At 47.0% G+C, this 25927-nt stretch overlaps 1 protein-coding gene across 1 annotated transcript in view; it reads left to right on the top strand.

The window, feature by feature from the left end:
* The window catches only part of TBC1D5 (TBC1 domain family member 5), a 1704599-nt gene that overhangs the window by 942104 nt on the left and 736568 nt on the right, over nt 1-25927 (top strand). Inside the window, exons 9-10 of the mRNA XM_078664018.1 lie at nt 10760-10849; nt 10942-11016. Coding sequence (XP_078520144.1) covers nt 10760-10849; nt 10942-11016 — 165 coding nt within the window. The remainder of the gene's footprint in view (nt 1-10759; nt 10850-10941; nt 11017-25927) is intronic.

The raw sequence follows: 25927 nt of genomic DNA on the forward strand, positions 1-25927 counted from the left end.
GCTAGCGCTGCTAGCGTCTTGAACCTCGCCGGACCCGCTTCGCGGGTCCCGCAGCGCCGTGTGCTGGGTGGCGCCTGTCTGTGTGGGTCTGCTGTTGCTGCGAGGAGGAGCAGGCAGGGCAGAGTGTCGGCGGGGCTGCGAGCAGGCAGGGACTCCAGTGTCCAGGAGCCCCTGCGCGCCCATTGAACACACCTGGGCTGCTCTCCCCGCTGGACACGCCCCCCGCCTGACTGTTGAAAAAGCCGGCACTCCATTTGATCCGTGGATTCCTCACCCTGGTTGCCGCATTTCGAACCCCCACTGGATTTTGGTCTTCACTTAGAGGATTTCTTGTTCCCGAGTCCTGCTAGCGCTGCTAGTGTCTTGAACATCGCCGGACCCGCTTCGCGGGTCCCGCAGCGCCGTGTGCTGGGTGGCGCCTGTCTGTGTGGGTCTGCTGTTGCTGCGAGGAGGAGCAGGCAGGGCAGAGTGTCGGCGGGGCTGCGAGCAGGCAGGGACCCCAGTGTCCAGGAGCCCCTGCGCGCCCATTGAACACACCTGGGCTGCTCTCCCCGCTGGACACACCCCCCTGTCCTCCCACCAATTGTCTAGGTGCTCCAAGCATATAATTGATTACAATCCCCGCTAAGCGGGAGCGAGCGGGAGCGCGCAGGGAGAAGCCCGGGACAAGGGCGGGACCGTCTGTGGCCGTCCGGGGCAGGAGGAGGCAGGGCTGGGCCTACTCTCTTGGCTGTGTCTTCTGGCATTTGGCCCAAGTAAGGGATATAGCGCCCCATACTCTTTATTGAACCCTAGATGCCATGCCGTCCCCGGCTAGGGAAAGCACCCCCATGAAACAGTGTGGAGTTAAAAATAAGACCTTGGAGAATTACTTTCCTCGGGCTGTGGGGGAAGGGGACAAGGAGAGCACTTTAAACCGGCTTAGGGCTGAGCGGAGGCGCTCTATAGATAACCTGAAAAATAGACCTCTTGGAGAACATCCCACCACGCCTAGTGTAGAGTTGACCCCAATAGATGATGTCCCAATCCTGTTGAGGGATTGTACAAAAAAAACCCTAGCGTCACCCACGAGTTCTACCCCAGTGAGCAGCATAAGCCCAAGCAAGGTGACCATTGATCTAATTTCTCAACCTCCCCCAGCCCTGAAAGCTAAACCTAAGCCAGCTGCAGCACAAGGAGTTTTTGCCCCCCCCCCCCCAAACAAACGCAGGAGGAAGACGAAGGGCGCACAGGGAAAAAACAAACCCAAAACCCCCCACTCCGAGTTTGGGAAGTCATCTAAACCCCCCACACCGACTGTGATAACAGTGGAGGCGCCACATCCTAAACCTGCTGTACAGGACGGTTTGGCCCCCGGTTCGATTAAAGATATAGTAAATAACATTGCCAATGCCCCCCTTTCTGTCGCCCCGCTAGGCAACTTGGAATTCCTGCTGAGGTCACTACTGTTACCAATCAGTGAAAGCATTAAAAAGGTGGAAATTAGATTAACCATCCTTGAGGCTACACTAAGTAGCATGAAAATCCCGGTCAACTCTCAAGGAAGGCCTCCTGAGCTCATCGCCACCCCAACAGCCCCTAAACATCCTCCAAAAAACGCAATGAGCTTAGCCCCGACACAGGTTGCGATTGTGGCTGCCCCACCACAATCACAGAGGAATAAGCCTGCTCGAATGAAGACATCTAATCCTATTGGGTCTACCCCCCCTGTATACTCTGTTCCCCCACCACAGCCTACAGATAGTGTCGCGCTAACACCACTAATGAAGCTTCCCTCCAGGCTACGTAGACCTAACTTACCCCCAGAGGCAAATGACTTCACTGTAGTCATGGCGTGCGTTCCTCCGCTAGAGGTGGGTGAAGCAGAGGACTTTTGTGCCCTAAAAAGTAGGGTAATTAAGTGGTTAAACCTGAACAGACCCTTACCAGTACATTTAAATAATGAAATCATAATGGTTAGAAGGGTTCCATGGGTGGGGAGAACTCGCAAATCCATTATAGGGGATTGCATATTGGTGAGCTTCAGGGACGTTGGAACTGTCTCTCACATATGTCAGGGAAAGAATAGATCGCAGGTGTCAACCATTCAAACCCTTCATGTGTCTTTCTTTTTCCCACCTATCCCTGTCCCTGCCCCGGTACATACGCTTCGTACCCATGATAACTGGGAAAGGGTCGGTCGGAGAGGTGATCGTCACGAATTTAACCCCAGGCCAGTATTCAGTCGCCCAGAGCCACCCCTTCATACATCCAACCGGTTTCATTGTCTGGATGGCTTAGAGGGGGTAGATTGACAAATGGATAATGGTCCTCGGGGAGAAGGGGGTAAAGGGGTTCTGAAAGAAGAGTCGGAGGTATACAGCTCGGTGGCAAAGCAAATGCCATCAAGTGGTGGCATGACGCCTGTGCTGGATGAACCCAGGGCAGTAGATATTGGATGTATAGGAGAGGGACATGGGCCGGACATGGAAAAGACAGGGTGTGAGTTACAAAGGGGGCGCCAGGGGGGAGTGGAGCAGGGGGGTGAGGCACTGAGAATTATCTCATGGAATATAGCTGGTCTGGCTGGAAAATTTAATAACAAAGAGTGGCTCGACTATATCAGGAAATTCCATGTAATTTGTCTGCAGGAGACTTGGGCATTGGAGAATAACTTCCACTTGCAAGGGTATAAGTGTTTTTTTGTACCCGCCCAAAAATCAAGATCAGGGAGAGCCATGGGAGGATTATCTATTTATATAGATTTGGACATTCCGGGCAGTTGCTCTTGCCTAGACTGGAACTCCCATAGGATGCAGGCAGTTAGGTTTTCCGGGAAGGGGCTTAGATTTGTAGTTTTTAATATCTACAACAATGAGACAGCGGGAATCCACACCCCTCTTGCTGTTGAATTGGATCACAGGCTGGGTCAGGAAATAACGGGCCAAAAAAAGGGGCAGCCACACGCACTGTTGGTTATGGGAGACTATAATTGCCATCTGTGCCCGGCACTGGTGCATAAAAATCTAGACTGGTCCCAGTGCCCCATGGAGAAGGGGCCGCACTTTTCCCATACGCCGACAGGGTTAGCTTTCAGCACGCTCCGGCGCAAGTATGACCTCGAGCATACTATTAACATGATGGGGACGCAGGAGGATGGTACACTCCCACCTACATTTAAGGGTAGAGGGTGCTCATCCTTCATAGACTATATCCTGGTCTCAAGATCTCTGATAAATAAGATAACTAGTGCAGGGATTGAATGGAGTGGCTTCAGTGACCATAACCCTCTCGTCTTGGAGTTGTTGTACAGGGTGGGCCCAAGAAATAGAGCTCAACACACATTCACTGAGAGGGCAACAGATCAAGGAAGGAGACTAAAGTGGTCCAAAATTGATGGGGAAAAGTTTTACAAGGACCTGGTGGACGCCGGCAACTTGGCCATCTATGATTGTTTAGACACAGAGGTTCATGGTTTGAGGCTTCTGGAGGCATTCGATCAGATTGCCAAGTTGATCGACGGTCTACTAAAGACCTGTGTGCCCTTAAAGAACCACGGGAATCCTCGATGGTTCGATAAAGACTGCTCCAAAGCTTTGAGGGAGCTGAAAAGCTGCCTCAAATCTAAACCAAGGGTTCCCCATAAAGTGAAGGCGTGTAGAGAAAATTATAAAAAAGAGATTAAGAGGAGGAAACTTGTCTTGCAGGCAGAAGCGTGGGCAGATTTAAGAGAAGCAGGGGAAAGAAAGGATCTAGCGGGCTTCTGGAGGATTATTAACAACCCAACTTTCCAGGAAAAAGACACCCCGGAGATAGGGGCTAATTTCCTCCCAGAACAGTGGGTTACCCACTACAGGAGTCTGTATAACCACGAGCCTGGTACTACTGTAGAGTTATCGGCTATCCCAACTCGGGCTCCACCGGTTGTTTTCACTATTAAGGAGATCACCGCAGGGATTGAGGGTCTGACTAAAAATAAAGCCCCTGGGCCCGATGGAATTCCCCCAGATCTGTTTCTGAGTAATATTCAACTTTGGGCCCCTTTAATGACAAGGGTCATTAACACTGCTATTACCTGCGGCCTGCCTCCGTCCTGGTCTAAAACGGTAATTGTGCCGATTTTTAAGAAGGGCAATAGGCACGACCCCAAGTGCTACCGCCCGATCTCCCTGATTGATAAGAACAACAGTGCCCCTGCACTAACACATACATAGAAATATTTCAAAGTTTTGAATTAAGTTAATCACATGTGATAGTAAGATTTGGCACATCAATCTAAACAGATAGTAGAGCTTCGTGCTTTAGTGAACAAGAACAGAGTGAAAAAAATGTAATTCAATTGGTAGTCTGTTCATCGACTCGATGAACAGACTACCAATTGAATTACATTTTTTTCACTCTGTTCTTGTTCACTAAAGCACGAAGCTCTACTATCTGTTTAGATTGATGTGCCAAATCTTACTATCACATGTGATTAACTTAATTCAAAACTTTGAAATATTTCTATGTATGTGTTAGTGCAGGGGCACTGTTGTTCTTATTCATTGCAGACCAGTCTTCTGGTCTAATTGAGTGGTTGTGAGGTATTACCACTCGCCCCATTGCCTACACCATCTAATTCTGTTTTCCACTATCTAGCGGTTACTCAGGTGTGCGCCTTATCTTTCTGGATCTCCCAAAAGACCTCAGCAGTTGTATATCTCCCTGATTGATGTGTCAGCAAAACTTTTGGGAAGGGCAATTCTTAACAGACTGTCCGAGTGGACCGATGAAAATAACATCTTCTCGGACACTCAATACGGATTTAGGACAGGGAGGTCCACTAGTGACCAATGCCTGAACCTTTACATGCTGACTGCCAAATATACCATGGCTAGTGATGAATCCATTTATATGGGTTTCATGGATTTGGCAGCGGCATTCGATCACGTCAATAGGGAGAAATTGTGGGGCATGATGTTTAGTATGGGGATTGAGAGTGGCCTAATCAATATTTTGAGGGAATTGCACAGTGACACTACGGCTAAGGTCCGTTACAATAGGGAGGGGGGATTGACTAACTCTTTCCCCTGTTTGAGCGGAGTTCGGCAAGGGTGTATCCTTGCCCCTTTTTTGTTTTCCCTGTATATTAATAATTTGGAGCAGTTTTTGTTAGGTTTAAAGGCTGATTGCCCAAGGGTCGGGTCGCGTCATATTCCTGTTCTGCTTTATGCAGATGACGCAGTGCTGATTGCACGTACACCCAGGAGCTTACAAATCTTGATCGATGGATTCGTTAAGTTCATGGGTGCCCTGGACCTTTTTGTTAATTTGGGTAAATCCTATGTGCTCCTGGCGGGGAAAAAACCTACCTCCAAATTCACTTACACAATAGGTAGTCACATTGTAGAAGAGGTCAAAACGTTTCCCTATCTTGGTGTAACATTTTATGGCGCCTTACAGTTTGATTCCTTGGTGGAGGAGCGTTGCAGTAAAATGATCGCATCTAACGGGGCAATAGCTAGCTATGGCAGGAGGCTAGGAAGATGGTCCACGGAACAGGTGATGAACTTGTACAGCTCTGTATCATGCTCCAAAGTTATTTATGGGGCAGAAGTATGGGGCTTCGTTAATACCACAAGAATCCAACGGGAAGAAAACAAATATTTGAAATCAATCCTGAGGGTACCCCAAAGCACCGCTGGATTCATTGCCCACAGGGAGGTAGGGAGGCCATATATAGAAGACCTGGTAAAATTGAGGCCTATAGTAGCCTGGTTAAAAATTTGGGTCAATCCTGATGCGTCACTTAGTAGAGAAATCTTATCGGGCTGTTTGGAGAGGGACAAATGTATGCGCATCCCCTGGCTCCACTATGTGAAGAACACCTTAGAGGAACTAGGTTTTGGGAACCTCTTTACTAACCCTGCAACAATTGTAGCTCAGAATAAGTTGCAAGTAGGGAAAATTTTTCTAGAGCGGAAAAATCTATGCAGAGCTGAGGCGGAAGGGTGTAAAAAGACAGTGAGGGCTCATAACCTAGTGAAGAGCGCGGAGGGTATGGAACCATACTTGTACCTCATGCATAACGCACAGGACAGGTTCTTGATGTGCCGTTTCAGGCTGAACCTACTCCCATTTTTGTTGGCATCACCAGTAGGATTTGCTACATCACTTGAACAGAAGGGGCCCTGCAGCTGCGATAACAGGTCTTCGCAGGACTCCCTTCACTTTGTTTTACTTTGCCCCTTTTATACAATGCCTAGACGCAGATTCCTTGTAAACCTCTTAAAAAAAAACCAAATTGGTCCATGCTAGGGAGGCACTAGTATTTTTACAGAAAGCTTCGGACCCCCTAACACTATGTAGTATTATGAATTTTATTAAGGTAGCGGTCCGTTTAAGGCATACCAGGGGAGAAGAATGAATTGTCTCAAATTTTATGCCTTTTAAGTGTCATACATTGTTCACTGTTTGTATTTTATGCTTTGTTTACACTCTGTACAAAGGATCTTGGAAACGTTTAATGACTTTTTACTATGTATATATGTGTGTGCTTTTATGGTGATTTTTAATCACCGAATAAAGATTCTTTGAATTGAATTGAGTGTCGAAAGAAAGAAATTCTGTTCATCCGCTGTCCATGTCCATGTTGTGCGTTCCTTGGTGCAGAGTCTTAGGCTAGGCTAAGACTCTGTACCAAGGAACGCACAACAAGGACAAAACATCCTGGAACCACACAGAGAAGCGGATGAACAGTGTTTCATTCTTTCCTTGGAGTTCTTCCCTCTGAGCTGCTATCACTTGTACTTATTCAAATAGTATATATCTTTCCATAGTTTTTACTGCACTCTGCACTGCCAGTCACTTGTACTTATTCAAATAGTATATTTCTGCCCGTAGTTTTTACTGCACTCTGCACTGCCAGTCACTTGTACTTATTCAGATAGTATATTTCTGTCCATAGTTTTTACTGCACTCTGCACTGCCAGTCACTTGTACTTATTCAGATAGTATATTTCTGTCCATAGTTTTTACTGCACTCTGCACTGCCAGTCACTTGTACTTATTCAAATAGTATATTTCTGCCCGTAGTTTTTACTGCACTCTGCACTGCCAGTCACTTGTACTTATTCAGATAGTATATTTCTGTCCATAGTTTTTACTGCACTCTGCACTGCCAGTCACTTGTACTTATTCAAATAGTATATTTCTGCCCGTAGTTTTTACTGCACTCTGCACTGCCAGTCACTTGTACTTATTCAAATAGTATATTTCTGCCAGTAGTTTTTACTGCACTCTGCACTGCCAGTCACTTGTACTTATTCAGATAGTATATTTCTTTCCATAGTTTTTACTGCACTCTGCACTCTGCACTGCCAGTCACTTGTACTTATTCAAATAGTATATTTCTGCCCGTAGTTTTTACTGCACTCTGCACTGCCAGTCACTTGTACTTATTCAAATAGTATATTTCTGCCCGTAGTTTTTACTGCACTCTGCACTGCCAGTCACTTGTACTTATTCAAATAGTATATTTCTGCCCGTAGTTTTTACTGCACTCTGCACTGCCAGTCACTTGTACTTATTCAGATAGTATATTTCTTTCCATAGTTTTTACTGCACTCTGCACTGCCAGTTACTTGTACGTATTCAAATAGTATATTTCTGCCCGTAGTTTTTACTGCACTCTGCACTGCCAGTCACTTGTACTTATTCAAATAGTATATTTCTGCCCGTAGTTTTTACTGCACTCTGCACTGCCAGTCACTTGTACTTATTCAAATAGTATATTTCCGTCCATAGTTTTTACTGCACTCTGCACTGCAAGTCACTTGTACTTATTCAGATAGTATATTTCTGTTTATAGTTTTTACTGCACTCTGCACTGCCAGTCACTTGTACTTATTCAAATAGTATATTTCTGTCCATAGTTTTTACTGCACTCTGCACTGCCAGTCACTTGTACTTATTCAAATAGTATATTTCTGCCCGTAGTTTTTACTGCACTCTGCACTGCCAGTCACTTGTACTTATTCAAATAGTATATTTCTGCCCGTAGTTTTTACTGCACTCTGCACTGCCAGTCACTTGTACTTATTCAGATAGTATATTTCTGTCCATAGTTTTTACTGCACTCTGCACTGCCAGTCACTTGTACTTATTCAAATAGTATATTTCTGCCCGTAGTTTTTACTGCACTCTGCACTGCCAGTCACTTGTACTTATTCAAATAGTATATTTCTGCCCGTAGTTTTTACTGCACTCTGCACTGCCAGTCACTTGTACTTATTCAAATAGTATATTTCTGCCCGTAGTTTTTACTGCACTCTGCACTGCCAGTCACTTGTACTTATTCAAATAGTATATTTCTGCCCGTAGTTTTTACTGCACTCTGCACTGCCAGTCACTTGTACTTATTCAAATAGTATATTTCTGCCCGTAGTTTTTACTGCACTCTGCACTGCCAGTCACTTGTACTTATTCAAATAGTATATTTCCGTCCATAGTTTTTACTGCACTCTGCACTGCCAGTCACTTGTACTTATTCAGATAGTATATTTCAGTCCATAGTTTTTACTGCACTCTGCACTGCCAGTCACTTGTACTTATTCAAATAGTATATTTCTGCCCGTAGTTTTTACTGCACTCTGCACTGCCAGTCACTTGTACTTATTCAAATAGTATATTTCTGCCCGTAGTTTTTACTGGACTCTGCACTGCCAGTCACTTGTACTTATTCAAATAGTATATTTCTGCCCGTAGTTTTTACTGCACTCTGCACTGCCAGTCACTTGTACTTATTCAAATAGTATATTTCTGTCCATAGTTTTTACTGCACTCTGCACTGCCAGTCACTTGTACTTATTCAAATAGTATATTTCTGTCCATAGTTTTTACTGCACTCTGCACTGCCAGTCACTTGTACTTATTCAAATAGTATATTTCTGTCCATAGTTTTTACTGCACTCTGCACTGCCAGTCACTTGTACTTATTCAAATAGTATATTTCTGTCCGTAGTTTTTACTGCACTCTGCACTGCCAGTCACTTGTACTTATTCAAATAGTATATTTCTGCCCATAGTTTTTACTGCACTCTGCACTGCCAGTCACTTGTACTTATTCAGATAGTATATTTCTGTCCATAGTTTTAACTGCACTCTGCACTGCCAGTCACTTGTACTTATTCAAATAGTATATTTCTGTCCATAGTTTTTACTGCACTCTGTACTGCCAGTCACTTGTACTGATTCAAATGGTATATTTCCGTCCATAGTTTTTACTGCACTCTGTACTGCCAGTCACTTGTACTTATTCAAATAGTATATTTCCGTCCATAGTTTTTACTGCACTCTGCACTGCCAGTCACTTGTACTTATTCAAATAGTATATTTCTGTCCATAGTTTTTACTGCACTCTGTACTGCCAGTCACTTGTACTGATTCAAATGGTATATTTATTTCCATAGTTTGTACTGCACTCTGCACTGCCAGTCACTTGTACTTATTCAAATAGTATATTTCTTTCCATAGTTTTTACTGCACTCTGCACTGCCAGTCACTTGTACTTATTCAAATAGTATATTTCTTTCCATAGTTTTTACTGCACTCTGCACTGCCAGTCACTTGTACTTATTCAAATAGTATATTTCTGTCCATAGTTTTTACTGCACTCTGCACTGCCAGTCACTTGTACTTATTCAAATAGTATATTTCTGTCCATAGTTTTTACTGCACTCTGCACTGCCAGTCACTTGTACTTATTCAAATAGTATATTTCTTTCCATAGTTTTTACTGCACTCTGCACTGCCAGTCACTTGTACTTATTCAAATAGTATATTTCTGTCCATAGTTTTTACTGCACTCTGCACTGCCAGTCACTTGTACTTATTCAAATAGTATATTTCTGTCCATAGTTTTTACTGCACTCTGCACTGCCAGTCACTTGTACTTATTCAAATAGTATATTTCTGTCCATAGTTTTTACTGCACTCTGCACTGCCAGTCACTTGTACTTATTCAAATAGTATATTTCTGCCCGTAGTTTTTACTGCACTCTGCACTGCCAGTCACTTGTACTTATTCAAATAGTATATTTCCGTCCATAGTTTTTACTGCACTCTGCACTTCAAGTCACTTGTACTTATTCAGATAGTATATTTCTGTTTATAGTTTTTACTGCACTCTGCACTGCCAGTCACTTGTACTTATTCAGATAGTATATTTCTGTTTATAGTTTTTACTGCACTCTGCACTGCCAGTCACTTGTACTTATTCAAATAGTATATTTCTGTCCATAGTTTTTACTGCACTCTGTACCGCCAGTCACTTGTACTTATTCAAATAGTATATTTCCGTCCATAGTTTTTACTGCACTCTGCACTGCCAGTCACTTGTACTTATTCAGATAGTATATTTCTGTCCATAGTTTTTACTGCACTCTGCACTGCCATTCACTTGTACTTATTCAAATAGTATATTTCTGTCCATAGTTTTTACTGCACTCTGCACTGCCCGCTTCAGTTCACTCTGCATAAAGCAAGTTTTAATTGAAAAAACAATATTTTGGGGGTCATCTCTTCCCTCCAGTGCATGCATACGAAGCTCCTCCAACCAGTTCCAAGTCTTTGCTATTGTGTGAACGCAGCCCGTTCACAGGCACGTGTGTGGCAGGGAAGTGATTGTGTCTTTGTGGGATAAAATGAAGGCACTCTTTGAAATAACTGCAGTTCTATCCCCAGGCGCACAATGTCGCATCGGAGACATTTTCTAATTCTCTTCGCTTCTTTGCTTTGGCAGCTGTTCCTAAATGTCCTTCCCCAAGACAGACGCCAGTGGCTCGGCAGAACGGCAGCGGCGCGGACGGGGTATCAAAGGATTAAAGAGATAGTAAGTTGATCTTTCCAGAGTGGAGCAGACAGCCGCGCGCATGCGCACGCGGGGCAGACACCATCTTGATCATGCCTTTGTTTCCTTTGCAGCACATCACCAACCCTCGGAAAGCGGCTGGGCAGCAAGACCTGATCATCAACAACCCGTTGTCGCAGGATGAGGGGGTAAGAGCACTTCAGAAGGTCCCCTTGAGGCTTGTGTTGGGGATTGAAAGTCCATGGACAGTTGCAAAGTTTCCCACCATACTAGGCTGAGTGCACTCCACCTTAGTGTTAACATAGACACAAGCAGGCCATTTCATGAGCAAGAATCCCCTGGGAAGCGTGTGCAGTGCCCGGATCCCTTGCAGCGTAGGACACCCTCTTACACTAATAGTTTTGCTAGAAAACCCTGATGTCTGATTTTGAGAGGGCGGTAACAGGGTTTACCGTAAACCAGCCTCTGGAATACCCTGATCCTGGCTGTAACAGAGGATTTACCATAGAATGACCTCCGGAAGACCCTGGTCCCTATGGGACAATGCTTATTCCTTCCTAAGCTGCGGCGGCGCAGGACCACGCCTGGAGTGATTGATTGGCCACCATGGTCATTGAATTTGGAAATGTTCATTTTCTTGAGTTTTCCCCACAAGTAGTTGTGGTGCGTCCCAAACATCCAAGCTAGTTAGGGAGTCCGGACGTCTGTGCACTGAGAACATCTCAGCCTCCCGCCGTTTGGAGGTACTTCCACAGTGCCCTCATGTGTTGGCAGAAATTCCACTTTCTGCCACTAGCATTGGTGCCTTTTCTGCCAGGCGTTTCACCACCAAAGTGGCTCATGTGCAGCCATTTTGGTGGCAGAGCCTCCGCCATCATGAAAAGGAGCTCAAAATATGGCACAATTCCCACCATTGGTGTGGAGAGAACTTGTTCACCTCTCACTTAACAGGTGTAAGTTCCACTCGGTAAACACGAGATGAGCCTGAAGGTTTCACCTTCTGAGCATGGCGGACCATTTGGAAATCCACTGGGAATCCTAAGATGTCCACTCTTTAGTTGTCAGATGCAGCCTTCCTCAAGCAGGGACTGTTTTGACAGCTCTGCAGCCCAGCTTTGTCCTATTTGTCTATAGGTTTTGGTCTCTTTTGTTATTTGCTGAGGGAGCTCCAGAGTCCTGCAACTCACAAAGGGTTCTCTCTTTGTGTGACTAGATCTGAACCTTGGACGGATTGTGCCAGCACTTGGGTTCGAGCAGCAGAGCTGTAGTTGCCAATTGGAGCTGATTTACCCTTTGAAACAGCTGCACAGCCCTTCAAGTAGAGCAAGTGCTGAGCAGAATGGTCATGCTGTTTGCTGAACAAACTCTTCCCGTTGAAGGGCTGAGAGGAAAGAGTCTTCAGCTGTACCCTGAACCGTGTGACCCAAACGCTGCTCCAAGGGCTTGGAAAGCTGCCTCTTGAGGACCCCCAAGGTCCTGCCCAGGGGTGTCTGCTTCCTGCGGTATCTTCCTTCCTGAGTTACAAGGAGATCTTGAAAACATGGAGAGCTCCACCAGCCCATAGGATCGCCTGCACACAGCTGGATTATCCCTGTGGATCTGAAGTTGAGAGGAGTCTAACTGGAAACCTCTGGCTGGGAGATGAACCCGCTCTGAAGAGCTGGGCCTTTTCTAAGCAGCTTTTTAAAAATTGAGAGCAACATCTGCTTCAAGTGAGTAAATGTTTCTGAAGGGCACGCTCATTCCCCAGCTTTGGATCTTTCATCGATTTGCGTGCTGGAATGCTTCCTCGGTAGTCAACGTTGGTCCAGCGGTATGGATACAGTCTGAACCAACAGCCATTTAGTACTCGGAGTCCCACATTCTAGCGCATGCGTTGGAGAGGGACACACCTCACGCTCCCTCAGAGCTTCAGTAGCTCAGCTTTTCTGCTGCTGATTTAGTTTGAGGGAATCCTCTGAAGTCCTGCTATTTTGGCCTCTTCCCTACAACCCTACTCTTCCTGGCTCAGAAGGCTCCTGAGACAGGCAGTTCATTCCCGCTCTCTCTCCTGGTTAGATACATTTACTTACAGCGCCCAGAAGCCTCCCTGATCCTCTCCTCTCTGCTCCTTCCTGGCCTCCAGGGCTTCTCCTCAGTAGCTCAGATTCTCCACGAGCTGCATCCGGTAATTCTTGTAGAGTTGCTGGTCAGTATCAGAGAGGGTTTCTTGAGGAATATACAGAATACAATTCTACAAGAGAGGTGATAGGAAAGTGATGTTTGGCTTCATGGTCATCTCTACGCCTCTTAAACTGGGAAGACACGTGGCCGCCTCGTGCTGTTTTGGTGCCATAGGCAAGGTTTCTCTGTGCACCATGTGCCTACATGTTGTTCATATATTCGAGGCACGCCCTCCTCCGCCCTGTACACTCTCCTGACAGAGTGATAGGACAGCTTAACTGCATGTGCTTCTTGTCTGCTGTCGAAGAAAATCCAGTAAAACGCTTTTAAGCCTCATCTGAATCGACAGGCCCGCCAGGGATGCCGCAGGAGTGAGCCAGGAGACAAAGCGGTGTGTGGCAAGCACTGTGAAAGTAATCAATATCGTTATAGATGGGGCAGCGTTAATGTCCTTTATGTAGTGTACAAGGTCTGTGTTTATCGCGTGCATTGTGCGTTTGCACAACTGTGTCTGTTCAACTACGAGGCCCAGAGAGATAGTGATGTCCCCAGGATCACACAGTGTATTTAAGCAGAAAGAGCTGGGATTATTTTCCATCGTTTTCTGGATTTGCAGTCTGCATTTCAGAAACTGCTATATATCTCCTGCCTCTGCCTTTTCAGATGTACAATGCGGTGTACCACCTTGTCTTGTTAGAACTGAAGAAGTATTAGCTATCGCAACTCATATGGAACGCCCTTGTATCTTTTAAATGTTTTGTTGTATTTGTTTACGCATGCATATTACATCGTCTCGATTACATTGCTGAACAGAACAAAACCTAAGAAAACTGCTAGTTCCATTCAGCGGTGTGCTGGGTGGCTCGTGCATAACTTTTGGGGCTAACTACTAAAACTAAAGTAACTAGAAGGGTCTAGGGGTGTCTTCTGAGACCAACGTTTGCTAGGAGCGAGGGCGCGTTGTCGGTGGTGTGGGTTTAGCAGGAGTATGCATCTATCTAGGGTTCTTGGGAGGTGGTCCCTGGGACTCTCCATCCATGTGTGCAGCTCAGTGTATTACTTTTGAGGTCTTCTGTGCAGGTCGGTGGTCTTGCTTCTGCGGCTCTCCCAGAGGTGGTCATGTCTTCCAGTTCTGGTATATTCTGAGAGATGTTACACGGAGGAGTAGACTGGTGATCAAGACGGTGGCACGTGCTTGGTTTAGAAATACTGCCCTCACTCACAAAATTGTGACATGCTTCATCATTGGACATGCTTCAATAAACCCCTATGCAGACCAACGCCTGGGGTGGAGCAAAGGGAGGGGAAGACAATACAAACATGAAAATATATATATATATTTGCCAGTGTATATTGGGATCACCGAAAGAGAAGTGCAGTGAAGGTTAAAACTAGCTCGGAGGTTTCTCTGCTCAAAACTGTATTCCTGGACCCCCCGGCTAGGTCTAAAAGCGTGAAGGATGGTGGTGGTGACCGGAAAGAATTAGGAGTTCCTTCACCCCTCCTTACTGCCAAATCGTCGACATGTTTTTGCCGTGTTCATAGTGCACACAGTGTTGGTCACACTGGCATTCCTCAGGACCTTTCCGATCCCATAGCGTTATGCCCTCAATACTAGGATTAGGTACCGCTGGGGACCTGTTATTTTTACAGGGAGGGTATCCATGCATAGCACACACTCGATGTTCAGTACGGGACAATACACAGAGAATAGTTGTTTTTAAAGCATGATGGATGGCAGAACCTTGGAATCAATGCACCTGATACACAAATATGCCACTTATATAATAAGGTTCCCCTTATTTTAACCCTTAGGTGGGGATCATGTGCACACTGATATGACACCCGCCAACACAATGCCAGTTCAGACAGAACTAAAACAGGAGTTAATCAAAAGCACAGGTGCACCATAAAACCAACAATTTTTCAATAGTAACAAAGTAAATATAAATGTCCAGCAAGTCCGTTTTGTTCAAGATGATTTATTTTTCAACAAAGTGAAAATGCAACAGCCGACGCGTTTCGTCCCAGCCGGGACTTCTTCAGGGCAATAGAAAAATAAATGTCCAGAATGTGATGACAAAAAACCAGCAAAAGTTGTAGGAACCAGCTGTGTGGCAGACCGCTCCGTCAATCCCTATCTGCAATAAGAATGGTCAGTGTTCATACGGATGTTCAAGAGATGGTTCAAGCATGGGGGGTCATGTATACACGGGGTCTTGGTACCACAAACTATAAACCTACTATCCAGGTCTAGAGGATGAACTGAATAAGTGTCCAATTCTTCATATGTTAATGTATGTCCAGTGCACCAAACATATGATGTGCACTGAAATCTCTGGTTGACCAAGTACCCCTTATAGCGGATATCCTGCCATCAAAAGAAATATCTTCATGGTTCCACCTCCGTAATTCTTGGAGAAAAGAGATGTAGCGGACAATAACCGCCCAACCGAAAGGTCCCCTCAGTGTGAATAACGCCTGATGTTGGACTGCATCGTGCACCATGATATATGAGCGGAGAGTCGTCCCACCTTGTGGTGTGGTTTTTCGTGGCGTTGCAGTCTGAGCTAAATGGGCCAAGAAGCATGGTTCCATTCTGTGGTCCTGTCCCCCTACCCCTACTCCTTCCTTTAAGGTGGGTGCTCTGCCTAGAGAATATCCAGTTTCTGCTGTGAAGGTAGCTGGAAGCTGAATCTGTCTACCTCTCATAGTGGTAATGCTTCCAGTCACGTGACGTGCTCGGCTTGACGTGGCCGAATGTATGTGATGTAATGTATGCTAGCATCAATTCGTTGCCCAGGGAAATGACCCCGGCACTTTTTTATCTATTCTTTTGGGAAACAACTTTCTCTGTTCCCATTCGCTCTAGACGCGCGGATATGTCCGCAGGTAAAGAACCGAAGTTCTCCTCTGTTCCATCACAGATACTGCAGCATTGGGGCAGAAGAGCCCCTGATAAATGCATATTAATGTAATATGGAATACCAGTGTGGTGTTTGGCATGTGGTTAGGAATGGCCTGCGCAGTGCCAAATCCATCCAACTACAGCTTTAAGAGTGGATGCTGTGCAGGCAGCCCCATCCCAATAAACCGATCCCTTAGGTTATAGTGCCGAGTTGACAGGAGTGATCTTTGTTCCCTATGTTAGAATTGAATCTAGGTTTTTCCACCACGGTCCATGGTAAGTCATTTACTGTGTGTTGTTTTTCCAAGTAGTGTGCCGTAAGTTTTGTGTTTGACTTCTGACACCTAATGGTGCTCCTGTGTTCCATGATTTGTGTTTTTACTTTTCTAGTGGTCATGCCTATATAGTGTTTACCACAGGGTTACGTAATGAGGTAAATGACATATTCAGTTACAATTGGTGCGTCTCCTCTGCTCCCATGGATATGTTAGACCCACATCAATAGTTTTGGTGTTTTCTTGTGAGGTGACATACATCGCACGAGCCACATCTCATGAGAGGAGGCGATGCCCTGGGTGGGATGCTGTGCAATGCCCTGGGATGCTGTGCAATGCCCTGGGATACTGTGCGATGCCCTGGGATGCTGTGCGATGCCCTGGGATGCTGTGCGATGCCCTGGGATGCTGTGCGATGCCCTGGGATGCTGTGCGATGCCCTGGAAAGCTGTGCAATGCCCTGGGATGCTGTGCAATGCCCTGGGATGCTGTGCAATGCCCTGGGATGCTGTGCAATGCCCTGGGGTGCTGTGCAATGCCCTGGGATGCTGTGCAATGCTTTGGGATGCTGTGCAATGCCCTGGGGTGCTGTGCAATGCCCTGGGGTGCTGTGCAATGCCCTGGGGTGCTGTGCAATGCCCTGGGGTGCTGTGCAATGCCCTGGGGTGCTGTGCAATGCCCTGGGGTGCTGTGCAATGCCCTGGGTTGCTGTGCAATGCCCTGGGATGCTGTGCAATGCCCTGGGATGCTGTGCAATGCCCTGGGATGCTGTGCAATGCCCTGGGATGCTGTGCAATGCCCTGGGGTGCTGTGCAATGCCCTGGGTTGCTGAGCAATGCCCTGGGGTGCTGCGCAATGCCCTGGGGTGCTGCGCAATGCCCTGGGGTGCTGCGCAATGCCCTGGGGTGCTGCGCAATGCCCTGGGGTGCTGCGCAATGCCCTGGGGTGCTGCGCAATGCCCTGGGTTGCTGCGCAAGGCCCTGGGTTGCTGCGCAATGCCCTGGGGTGCTGCGCAATGCCCTGGGGTGCTGCGCAATGCCCTGGGGTGCTGCGCAATGCCCTGGGGTGCTGCGCAATGCCCTGGGGTGCTGCGCAATGCCCTGGGATGCTGTGCTGTGAGGGACATCTCTTGAATGCTTCCAGTGTCTTTACAAACAAGAACTAGAGCACACGCAAGGAGTTCATGAAAAAGTAATCACAGGTGTTGTGAGAGATAAGATCGTCCACAAGAGTCGGTGTTTTTTCTTTTTTTGCTTTATGGGTGAAGACGGTTCTCCGAGCACAGGAGATCCAGTGAAAACAAAGCCAGCCGACACGTGTTTCGTCAAAGTATCTTGTCCCACAGATGTGCACCGAGGCATCTACAGTCCCTCCTCCTCCCTTTGCCTTGCAAGGCCCTGCTTTCCATCGAGCCATCTCCTGACCTCCCTTTGCCATGGCTCCCTGGTTGGGGCTCCATGAGTTTGCTAGGGGTCTTTTGGCCATCAATAGTGCCAGATCTAGAGATCCACCAGCCACTCTTTGTGGCCTACAGCGTTATTCCAGCGCGGTGGCTTATGCCTAATCGACATCTTTTTTTTCCCAGGCCTCTTGAGACCCAATCTAGTGTTCCCAAAAGTGGAGTGAAATTATTCAATCCTAAGGGAACCTCCTTCCATGTGCAGGAGCTCTACCTGGATCAATCGGGGGCAGGCATGGTGCTCTTATGTCCGTCCTTTTGACTGCCTTTGGTGTCGTACGTCTCTCCCTCTGCCACTTTTGATCTCTCCCTTTCTCCCTTTTCTACCTCTGTCTCTCGATCTCTCCCTCTCTCCCTTTCTCCCACCCTCTCTCTCGATCACTCTCTCTCTCCCTCCCGCTCCCTCTCTCCCTTTCTCCCACCCTCTCTCTCGATCTCTATATCTATCTTTCTCCCTCACTCTCTCCCTCTGTTTCTCTCGATCTCTCTCTCTCGTTCTCCCTCCCTCTCCCTCTCTCTCTCGTTCTCCCTCCCGATCTCTATCTGTCTTTCTCCTTCCCTCCCTTTCTCACTTTTTCTCCCTCCCTCTCAATCCCTCTTCTTCTCGATCTCTATCTTCCTCCCTCCCTCCCTTCCTCCCTCCCTATCGATCTCTCTCTCTCCCCCCTCTCTCTCTCTCCCTCCACCCTCTCTCTCTCTCGCCAACCTCTCTTCTCTCCCTCCGTCTCTCCCTCTGTCTCTCGCGACCTCTCTCTCTCCCTCCCTCCCTCGCTTATCCTCTCTCTCCCTCTCTTATCCCCTCTCTCTCCCTCCCTCTCTCCCTCCCCCCTCTCTCTCTCTCTCTCTCTCTCTCTCTCTTTCTCTCTCTCTCTTTCTCTCTTTCTCTCTCTCTCTCTCTCTCTCTCTCTCCCTCTGTCTCTCTCTCCCCTTCTCTCTCTCCCCCTCTTTCTCCCCCCTCTCTCTCTCTCTCTCTCTCTCTCTTTCTCTCCCTCTCTGTCTCTCTCTCTCTCTCTCTCTCTCTCTCCCTCCCCCTCCCTTATCCTCTCTCTGTCTCTCTCGATCTCTCTTTCTCTCCCTCAGTTTCAGGCGTGAAATCTGCTTCTCTTCAGGACTTCGGTGCCTGGTGTTCTTAATTAGTTCAGTAATTAAAAAAAAAATACCAACAGTGTCTGTTTGTATAACACTCACCCAAATGTAAAGTCCCTTGGCTCTCACGCATCAGGTTTTGTTCTTATCCGGCTCAATGGTTCTCATTTCATTGCCCTTAGAAGGGAGAAACCTTGAGTCCTCCCTGTGAAGATTCTAATGTGTGACCTCTTGGATACCCGTGGAAGTGTGCAATGAGCTCTGAACCCACTGAGCTGGCGTGCTGAGGACCTCCGCCAGCAGGTCCATGAGCTCAGCTGTCACCAGCTCTACATTTATCAGTAGATTTCCCCTGGGGCCTGGGAGGGTGCGGATCAGACATGCCATGAGCAGCACCTCAACCAAAACCTACTACCAAGAGGCTCTTTCAGCGGCCAATTAATTCGGTTCCGCAATAGAGTGCCTAGAAAAGGCCTGTGCTTGAAACGGAGCACTTCTTTGAATGTGGTTACTCCTGATAACCCCCCCCTTTGAAACTCAAAGCTCTTAGAGTGCGCTTGTGATAGAGCGCTGAGAGCGCGCTTGTAATAGAGCGCTTAGAGCATGCTTGTGATAGAGCGCTTAGAGCATGCTTGTGATAGAGCGCGCTTGTGATAGAGCGCTGAAGATACTCGCGATGGAAAGTGGTGGCAACCTCGTGTTGAAAAAGGCATGGCGTGGATCCCCTTTGAGTGATATCAACGTGCGATCAACTGTGGATATTCTCAGCACCAGCCATTGGGAGATCAGATCATTTGAGCATTGATCTAGAAGAAACCTGGAAAAATATCCCAGCGAGAGCGTGGACCGTAAAGAGGCTGCCTGGATCTCCCCGCATCGGTTGTATCCTCAGCACCATGATGTTGACGTGGGCCGTGGTATCATTGGCCTGTCCTAGTGGATAGTCTGTGGTCACTGGGGGTATCCATTGTAGGTTGTTTGCCTCTGTTGTCTCTGTTTGAATGACCAAGATGTGAGAGCAAGCCTCAAGGCTTACTCCAAGACATGGTAATGGGTTTCAAACTTGGACACACTAGTCACACCCCGTGAACTCTGTGTGCAAAGAGCTATGTCTTCCAAAACTGGTTAGATCTTTACTCATATAAAGGAAGTGTAGATCTCGTAAAATGGCCGAAGCAGAAAAGTCGGCCCACGCACTTTCCTGGAGCTCAGGTACAACCACGAATAAATCCCCAGCAGTTAGAGCGTAAAGCAGGCACTGGTCTCCCTGTCATCTATGGGCCAGTTCAGACTAAGGCCAGAGGTTGACAATGCTTCCCTCTTCTGAAATTTCCAGATCTCTCTTTATCTGCAGTGACAATCTCTCAATTTATTGAGGTGCCTGGCAAAAAGTTATAAATGTTATTATTATTTGATATGTCTGCTCTTCCTCTTAGCTTCTCTAGGGGCTGAAAATCTGCCAAAAATATAAGTAAGTCCCAAACCCACCACGAGAATGGTAAGCTCATCCCTGGGCCTGGAACATGGACCTAAGGCACCCACGAGTTTCCACTATTAACTGGGGAACTGGGATTTAGGGTCGCAGGGTCTAGAGTTTACTGCACTGTTAAACTATGATGTGTGGTAATGTATGCGGTAGAAAGACGGTTCAAACTGCTCAGAATCACAGGTCACTCTGGCAGGTGCGGCTCGGCTCTAACAAACACAGGGTCTTCTTGGTATCAGAAATGGTGCCTCGGGGAGCCCCAGTGCTGAGCACTTACGTGAAGACCTGTCGCCACAAGTCCAGGATTTCTCTTCGAATAATGATGATTCACCAATATTCAGTGCAGTCGTCGCCTAATTTGGAAAGACTCCTCAGAGGACACCTTCACTGTACCGAGATAACAGAGCTATCCTGGACCTCTGTCAGACTTCACCCCTGATAGTGGAAGAGATGAGCTCTAGATGATCTGAGGGGTGGAGAGATGAGATGGACTGTGAGCTCTAGATGATCTGTGGGGCGGAGAGATGGAGTTCCTTGGATCCTAAGGTCTTGGAGATATTCAAACATAGTGTGGTGAGGAACCATGCCAAATGCCACCGGGTTTGGGAAGTATGTGTCTCCAACTGAGATTTGAAAGTCCTCCCACGTGGCTACAGAGGAGCATTCTGTTTGACAACAGTCCCATCCACCTTGCTGTCTGCCAAGAACTGATAGCCCTTGTTGCAGTTGTTGAGTTGATTGAGCGTAGCCCTTTCAGTTTACCCATAAATGGGCCATAAGTGCTCGGTCTATACTGCATTTTTTGCATAAAGCTTTCTTTAATTTTCAAGAAATCCATGATGTTGATGGTCATCAAAGTGTCTGGGCCGGTTGCCTCGAAGAAGACTGCATTAACAATGCTTTGAATCATTGAGTATGCAATGGGAATGGAGCTGAGATTTTTAAAGATGGCTGCTCATCAAGGGTGAGTCGGATTCCTGAATTGCGACGCGTTCAGTTTTCCCGGGAAAGGGGACACATGTGGTGAAGACTGAAGCCAAGGCGACTGTCCAGGAGCAGTGCAGGGGCATTATCTAACCTAGTTTGGATTTAGCTGTGGTGAGAAGCAAAGTCCGTTTTTTGTTGCGTTGTCATCCAGCTTGTTGCAGGATTGCTGCGATGGAACGGGTCCAGCTGAGCTTGCTTCTTGTATGTGGAACTGGGAGATAATCTTGAAGACTTTGGAGGCACAGTCTGAGCTTGTGGCACCTGTGGCACAGGCCTTTTTGGGAATTCTTGATGGAGGTTCTGTAGACTTTTAGTTGATAGATCTATACAAGTTTGCCTGCTACATCGGAGTTGCTCTTCCATTCACATGTCCGCATATGGTTGTTCGATTGAGTGACAACAGTTATTTTCAGTGGTGTTATGGGGACGAGCACTTCTTTGATCCTATGGTTGAAAATGGAATCAGCTGAGTTGCCTAGCCGTTTTTAAAAAATTTTTTTATAGAGTTTTATATAGCGCGAACTTGACCTGAATCTGCAATCAGAGCGCTTTATATAGCACCGGTTGCGTTACATGAGGACACATTCATTCTTGTTAGGCACGGGGAGATTAGGTGATTTGACCAGAATCACAGGATGTTCAGCGTCATTGCAGAGACTCCAACCCAGTTCCCCAGATTCGAGGGCGACAGCCCTAGCCGTCAGGCCAACTCCTCTCCCCTATCCATGTAAGGGGTATAACAGTGCTGTTGAGATCACAGCAAGAAGTGGAATTTGGAACATGTGATCCCAAGTGGTCACCAGCGTGGACTACACTTGTTTTCTGGCCTCCGGCCTCCTCTGCCTCCCTTGCTCATTCCTTCTACTTTGGTGCATCAAGCCACGGCAGCTGCTGCCGCACTCCCTGTGGCAACAACTCGTCCTCTTCAGGCTCCTTGTTTCCCCGGGGTCCAGTGGTTTGCCCGGGGACCAGTGGTTTCCCCATATGTAGCGCTTCAGTATCTCTGACTCAAGATAAGTTCTTTGGACACGGTGGGCCTTGTACCGTGCCACCGGTCCTTCTGACTGCTCCCTGTATGTGTCTCTTATTGCATCTGGTGATGTTACTTCTTTCGGTTTGTGGTCTGCGTTCTCAGTCGCACTTCAGCCGTTGCCCATGTGCAGACGCCATCAGCTATGTATTGGCTCAGAGTTGGCGTCATTCCCTCATGCAAGACTTGGGGTGACTGATATATGGTTATGGATGTGGATTGATTGTTTTTCTACCTAATACACATCAACGCATCATAAATATACAATTCTATTAGTAGTCTAAGCGCAGACTCCATCAGCAGGGCGGATGAGCAGTTTGTCGTCTGCAACATTGATTCCATTGGAGAACCAGGCAGGCACCAATGGGTTTGGCTGCTCCTGAGCAGTGCCATAATGTAATAATTTGTGGGGGCTGTCAAGACTTTTAGGCTGCTAGAAAATGGAGATGGGATGCTCACAATATCCCCAGTCCACCTCTTCCCTTTCCCACTCCTCAGTGTTTCCAGCTTTTCATTGCTACTATCCCAAAGGTCCTTGAAGTTGTATCATTTATTTCACTGCAAAACTATCTGCTTCTGTACTTGTCCATAGTCGTTAAAAAAACCCCAGAAACAAGCTGAAGTCATGTACACACTGTTACGCCTTAGATTACATAGGTTGTGAATGGTAAAAACCGTATTCATCACATAAACAGACAAGCATTGGAAATGCAATAGGTCTCGCAGCATTAGAGTTAGTGCTTTTAGAATTGTTTATGGGTTTTTTTTGTAAATCTTTAGCATTTTTGTTTCCTGTAGCCAATGCTAAAGAATTAAAAAAAAAAAAACATAAACATTTCTAAAAGCTCTAACTCAAATGCTCCGAGACCTATTCCACTGTGTGAGGGTGAGGGGTTGAGGGTGAGTGAGGGTGAGTGAGGGTGGGTGAGGGTGAGTGAGGGTGAGGGGTTGAGGGTGAGTGAGAGTGAGGGTGAGGGTGAGTGAGGGTGAGTAAGGGTGAGGGTGAGGGTGAGTGAGGGTGAGTGTGAGTGAGGGTGAGTGAGGGTGAGTGAGGGTGAGGGTGAGTGAGGGTGAGGGGTTGATGTTGAGGGTGAGGGGTTGAGGGTGAGTGAGGGGTTGAGGGTGAGTGAGGGTGAGGGTGAGTGAGGGTGAGGGGTTGAGGGTGAGTGAGGGGTTGAGGGTGAGTGAGGGTGAGGGGTTGAGGGTGAGTGAGGGTGAGTGGTTGAGGGTGAGTGAGGGTGAGTGAGGGTGAGTGAGGGTGATGGGTTGAGGGTGAGTGAGGGTGAGTGAGGGTGAGGGTGAGTGAGGGTGAGGGGTTGAGGGTGAGTGCAATTAGGTTAATGTCAGGTTGATTGCCCATTCAAATTATCACTGTCCTGTAACTCAGGATTGCTTTTAAAACCAGGGAATCCTGTCTGAGAAAAAAGCATGAAACATGCGTAATTACTGTGGTCTTCACTGGCTAAACTAAACACGTGAGAAGTCACATAAAATCAGCCTCTTACTTAATTGTACGAGGAATCCTGGAGACCTATTTAGTGCCCAAATGCTTGTGCTAAATAAATGTATTATATTTCGCAAAGTCCACCACAAACTTCAAAAAGCAAAGAGAGATACAGTAAAATTCCCCTCGATACAATGCCCAGCAAAAATGTGAGACTCCGGCCATGCTTATGTATAATATCTCGTGGCCCGAGAGGGCACTGCTTAGAATTGGTAAAGCATCTCAGCCAGCCATATACACAGGGTGTCGAGTCCATCACAATCTCACATGTTCCTGTGTTTTTAACACTTGGTAAATTTCAAATACCATTGCGGTTACAAGACCTAGGAGGGGAAGGGAACTCCAGGTCGCCAGCGTCACGAAGGTTCAAGAACCAAAATGTTTTAAAGAGGTTTATATTCTGTGCCTTGCAAAGAATGTCTTAAAAGAAATCCACCATCATTCGCACGCAAAAGGAGCAGAAAAAGATTTTTTTGTTAATAAAAAAAAATGGTAGTCACAAACAGAAATCCACAGCCTGCTCAGCGAGTAGAATAGCTTTTTGTGAAAAGCTTCTCTTTTTATGGCTTTTTTCCCTTGCTGTGCTGCTGGTTTGCTTGGGCGTCGTCTGGCTGCTCCGCCTGACGGAATTGTCAGGTTATCTTTTATTCACGGGAGGATGAAGGGGAGAAAACACACCGGGCTGTTTAAATCAAGCCAGGCAGGGGGTCGGGCCTGCCTTTCTCGCAGGCAGCGGGAATGCCAGGAATTAGAGACATCAAAAACATGCAACTGCTCGCATTTTTGTTTGGAGTCCTTCCTTCAAAGGCGGCGCGGCTGGATGAACCAGCGTCGTGTTAAACGGTGCTTCCTATGCGGCATCGTTAAGAGCACAAGGAATCCGCGATATGTTCATATTTGCAGACAAATAACCTTCACACAACAATGGTGTGCTATTTACATAGCGCCTAAACACCGAGTGGTCCCTTTTCTAAGCGCTAAATAACAATTGGTACTATTTGCTCTAATTTAAAGGTACTGGATTTAACAACCTCCTAAGGGTTGAAGGCCGAGCTTACCATGGGGGGGGGGGGGGAACTCTTATAGCTGACCCCAGCGGCGAGACTCACCTCTAGTGATTCATTCTACACTCGGAAAAAGATTCGTTTTTACGAGGTTCTACGTCTTGCCACACAAAATCTTAACAGAAAAAATACATATTTTACGCAGTTTCGTACCCCTTTATAATGCAGGGTAGTCGTGGTCGGTTTATTGAAACATTTACACCCGCGTGCACTATTCTTCAAACAGCAATGTTCTAGAATGGATCGAACGCTCAGAAATGCAAACTTGGGAATTTAATCGAAGACCATTCGGACTGCCTCCGAAAAGTAGGTGGCGAAGATGCAAGGAGCCAGCCCCTCCTAGGACTAATAGCGGCTCAGGTACAACAATCCCGAATAGTTGGTTTTGGGGTAGGAAGTAGGGGGTGGGGGTCATTTTCATTTACCGTGTTTCACTCTTGTGTTCCACGAAAGGGACAAGAGGCCAAATAAAGCGCAGCATTTAACCGCGCAAGCAACTTAATCCGGTTCAAATAAAAAAAGAAATGGGTAAAGTTTGTAAGAAGCCATTGTATGGGGCGCGGGCTGCTAGTAGGTTGCGGTCAGTGAAGGGGCCCGTGGGGCGCACGTGGTGCGACCCTTGGAAGGTGGGCAGAGCCTTCAATTCAATTCAATTCAGACAAGGCCTACCCAGCTTCCCATCAAATAAAATGAGTATTGTTAAACAGTGTAAAATGGCATGTCATATTTACAGCGCTTAGAAACGGCGGAGGTGCTTTATGAAGTCCCACAGTTTATGAGGTACTACATTGAGACAGAGGAAGTTTTGGGCATATTTTAGTGATGCACGTTTTAAAATCCTCAAACCCGCAGCCAATCAAGATAAATATAATAACAAGACGGAGGGAAGAGAGGGGAGGGGGGAGGAGAAATGCGACACGGCGGGAAGGGGCAGGCAGGATGACTCAGGGGAGGGGGCGGAGCGGGGCAGAGCGGCATGTGGGTGTGAAGAAGCCGGGCCTTTGAAGTGAAGCTAAGCTTCACTTCAAAGGTGTCGGAGGAATGCGGGCGGCTGTGCACGCGCTTTTAAGCTCAATGCACATGCGCATTGAGCTTAAAAGTCACGGGCACTGCAAGGAATCGCCACGATTCCTTGCA

Source organism: Lissotriton helveticus, chromosome 10 (genome assembly GCF_964261635.1).
Source record: "Lissotriton helveticus chromosome 10, aLisHel1.1, whole genome shotgun sequence".
Classification (NCBI taxonomy): domain Eukaryota; kingdom Metazoa; phylum Chordata; class Amphibia; order Caudata; family Salamandridae; genus Lissotriton; species Lissotriton helveticus.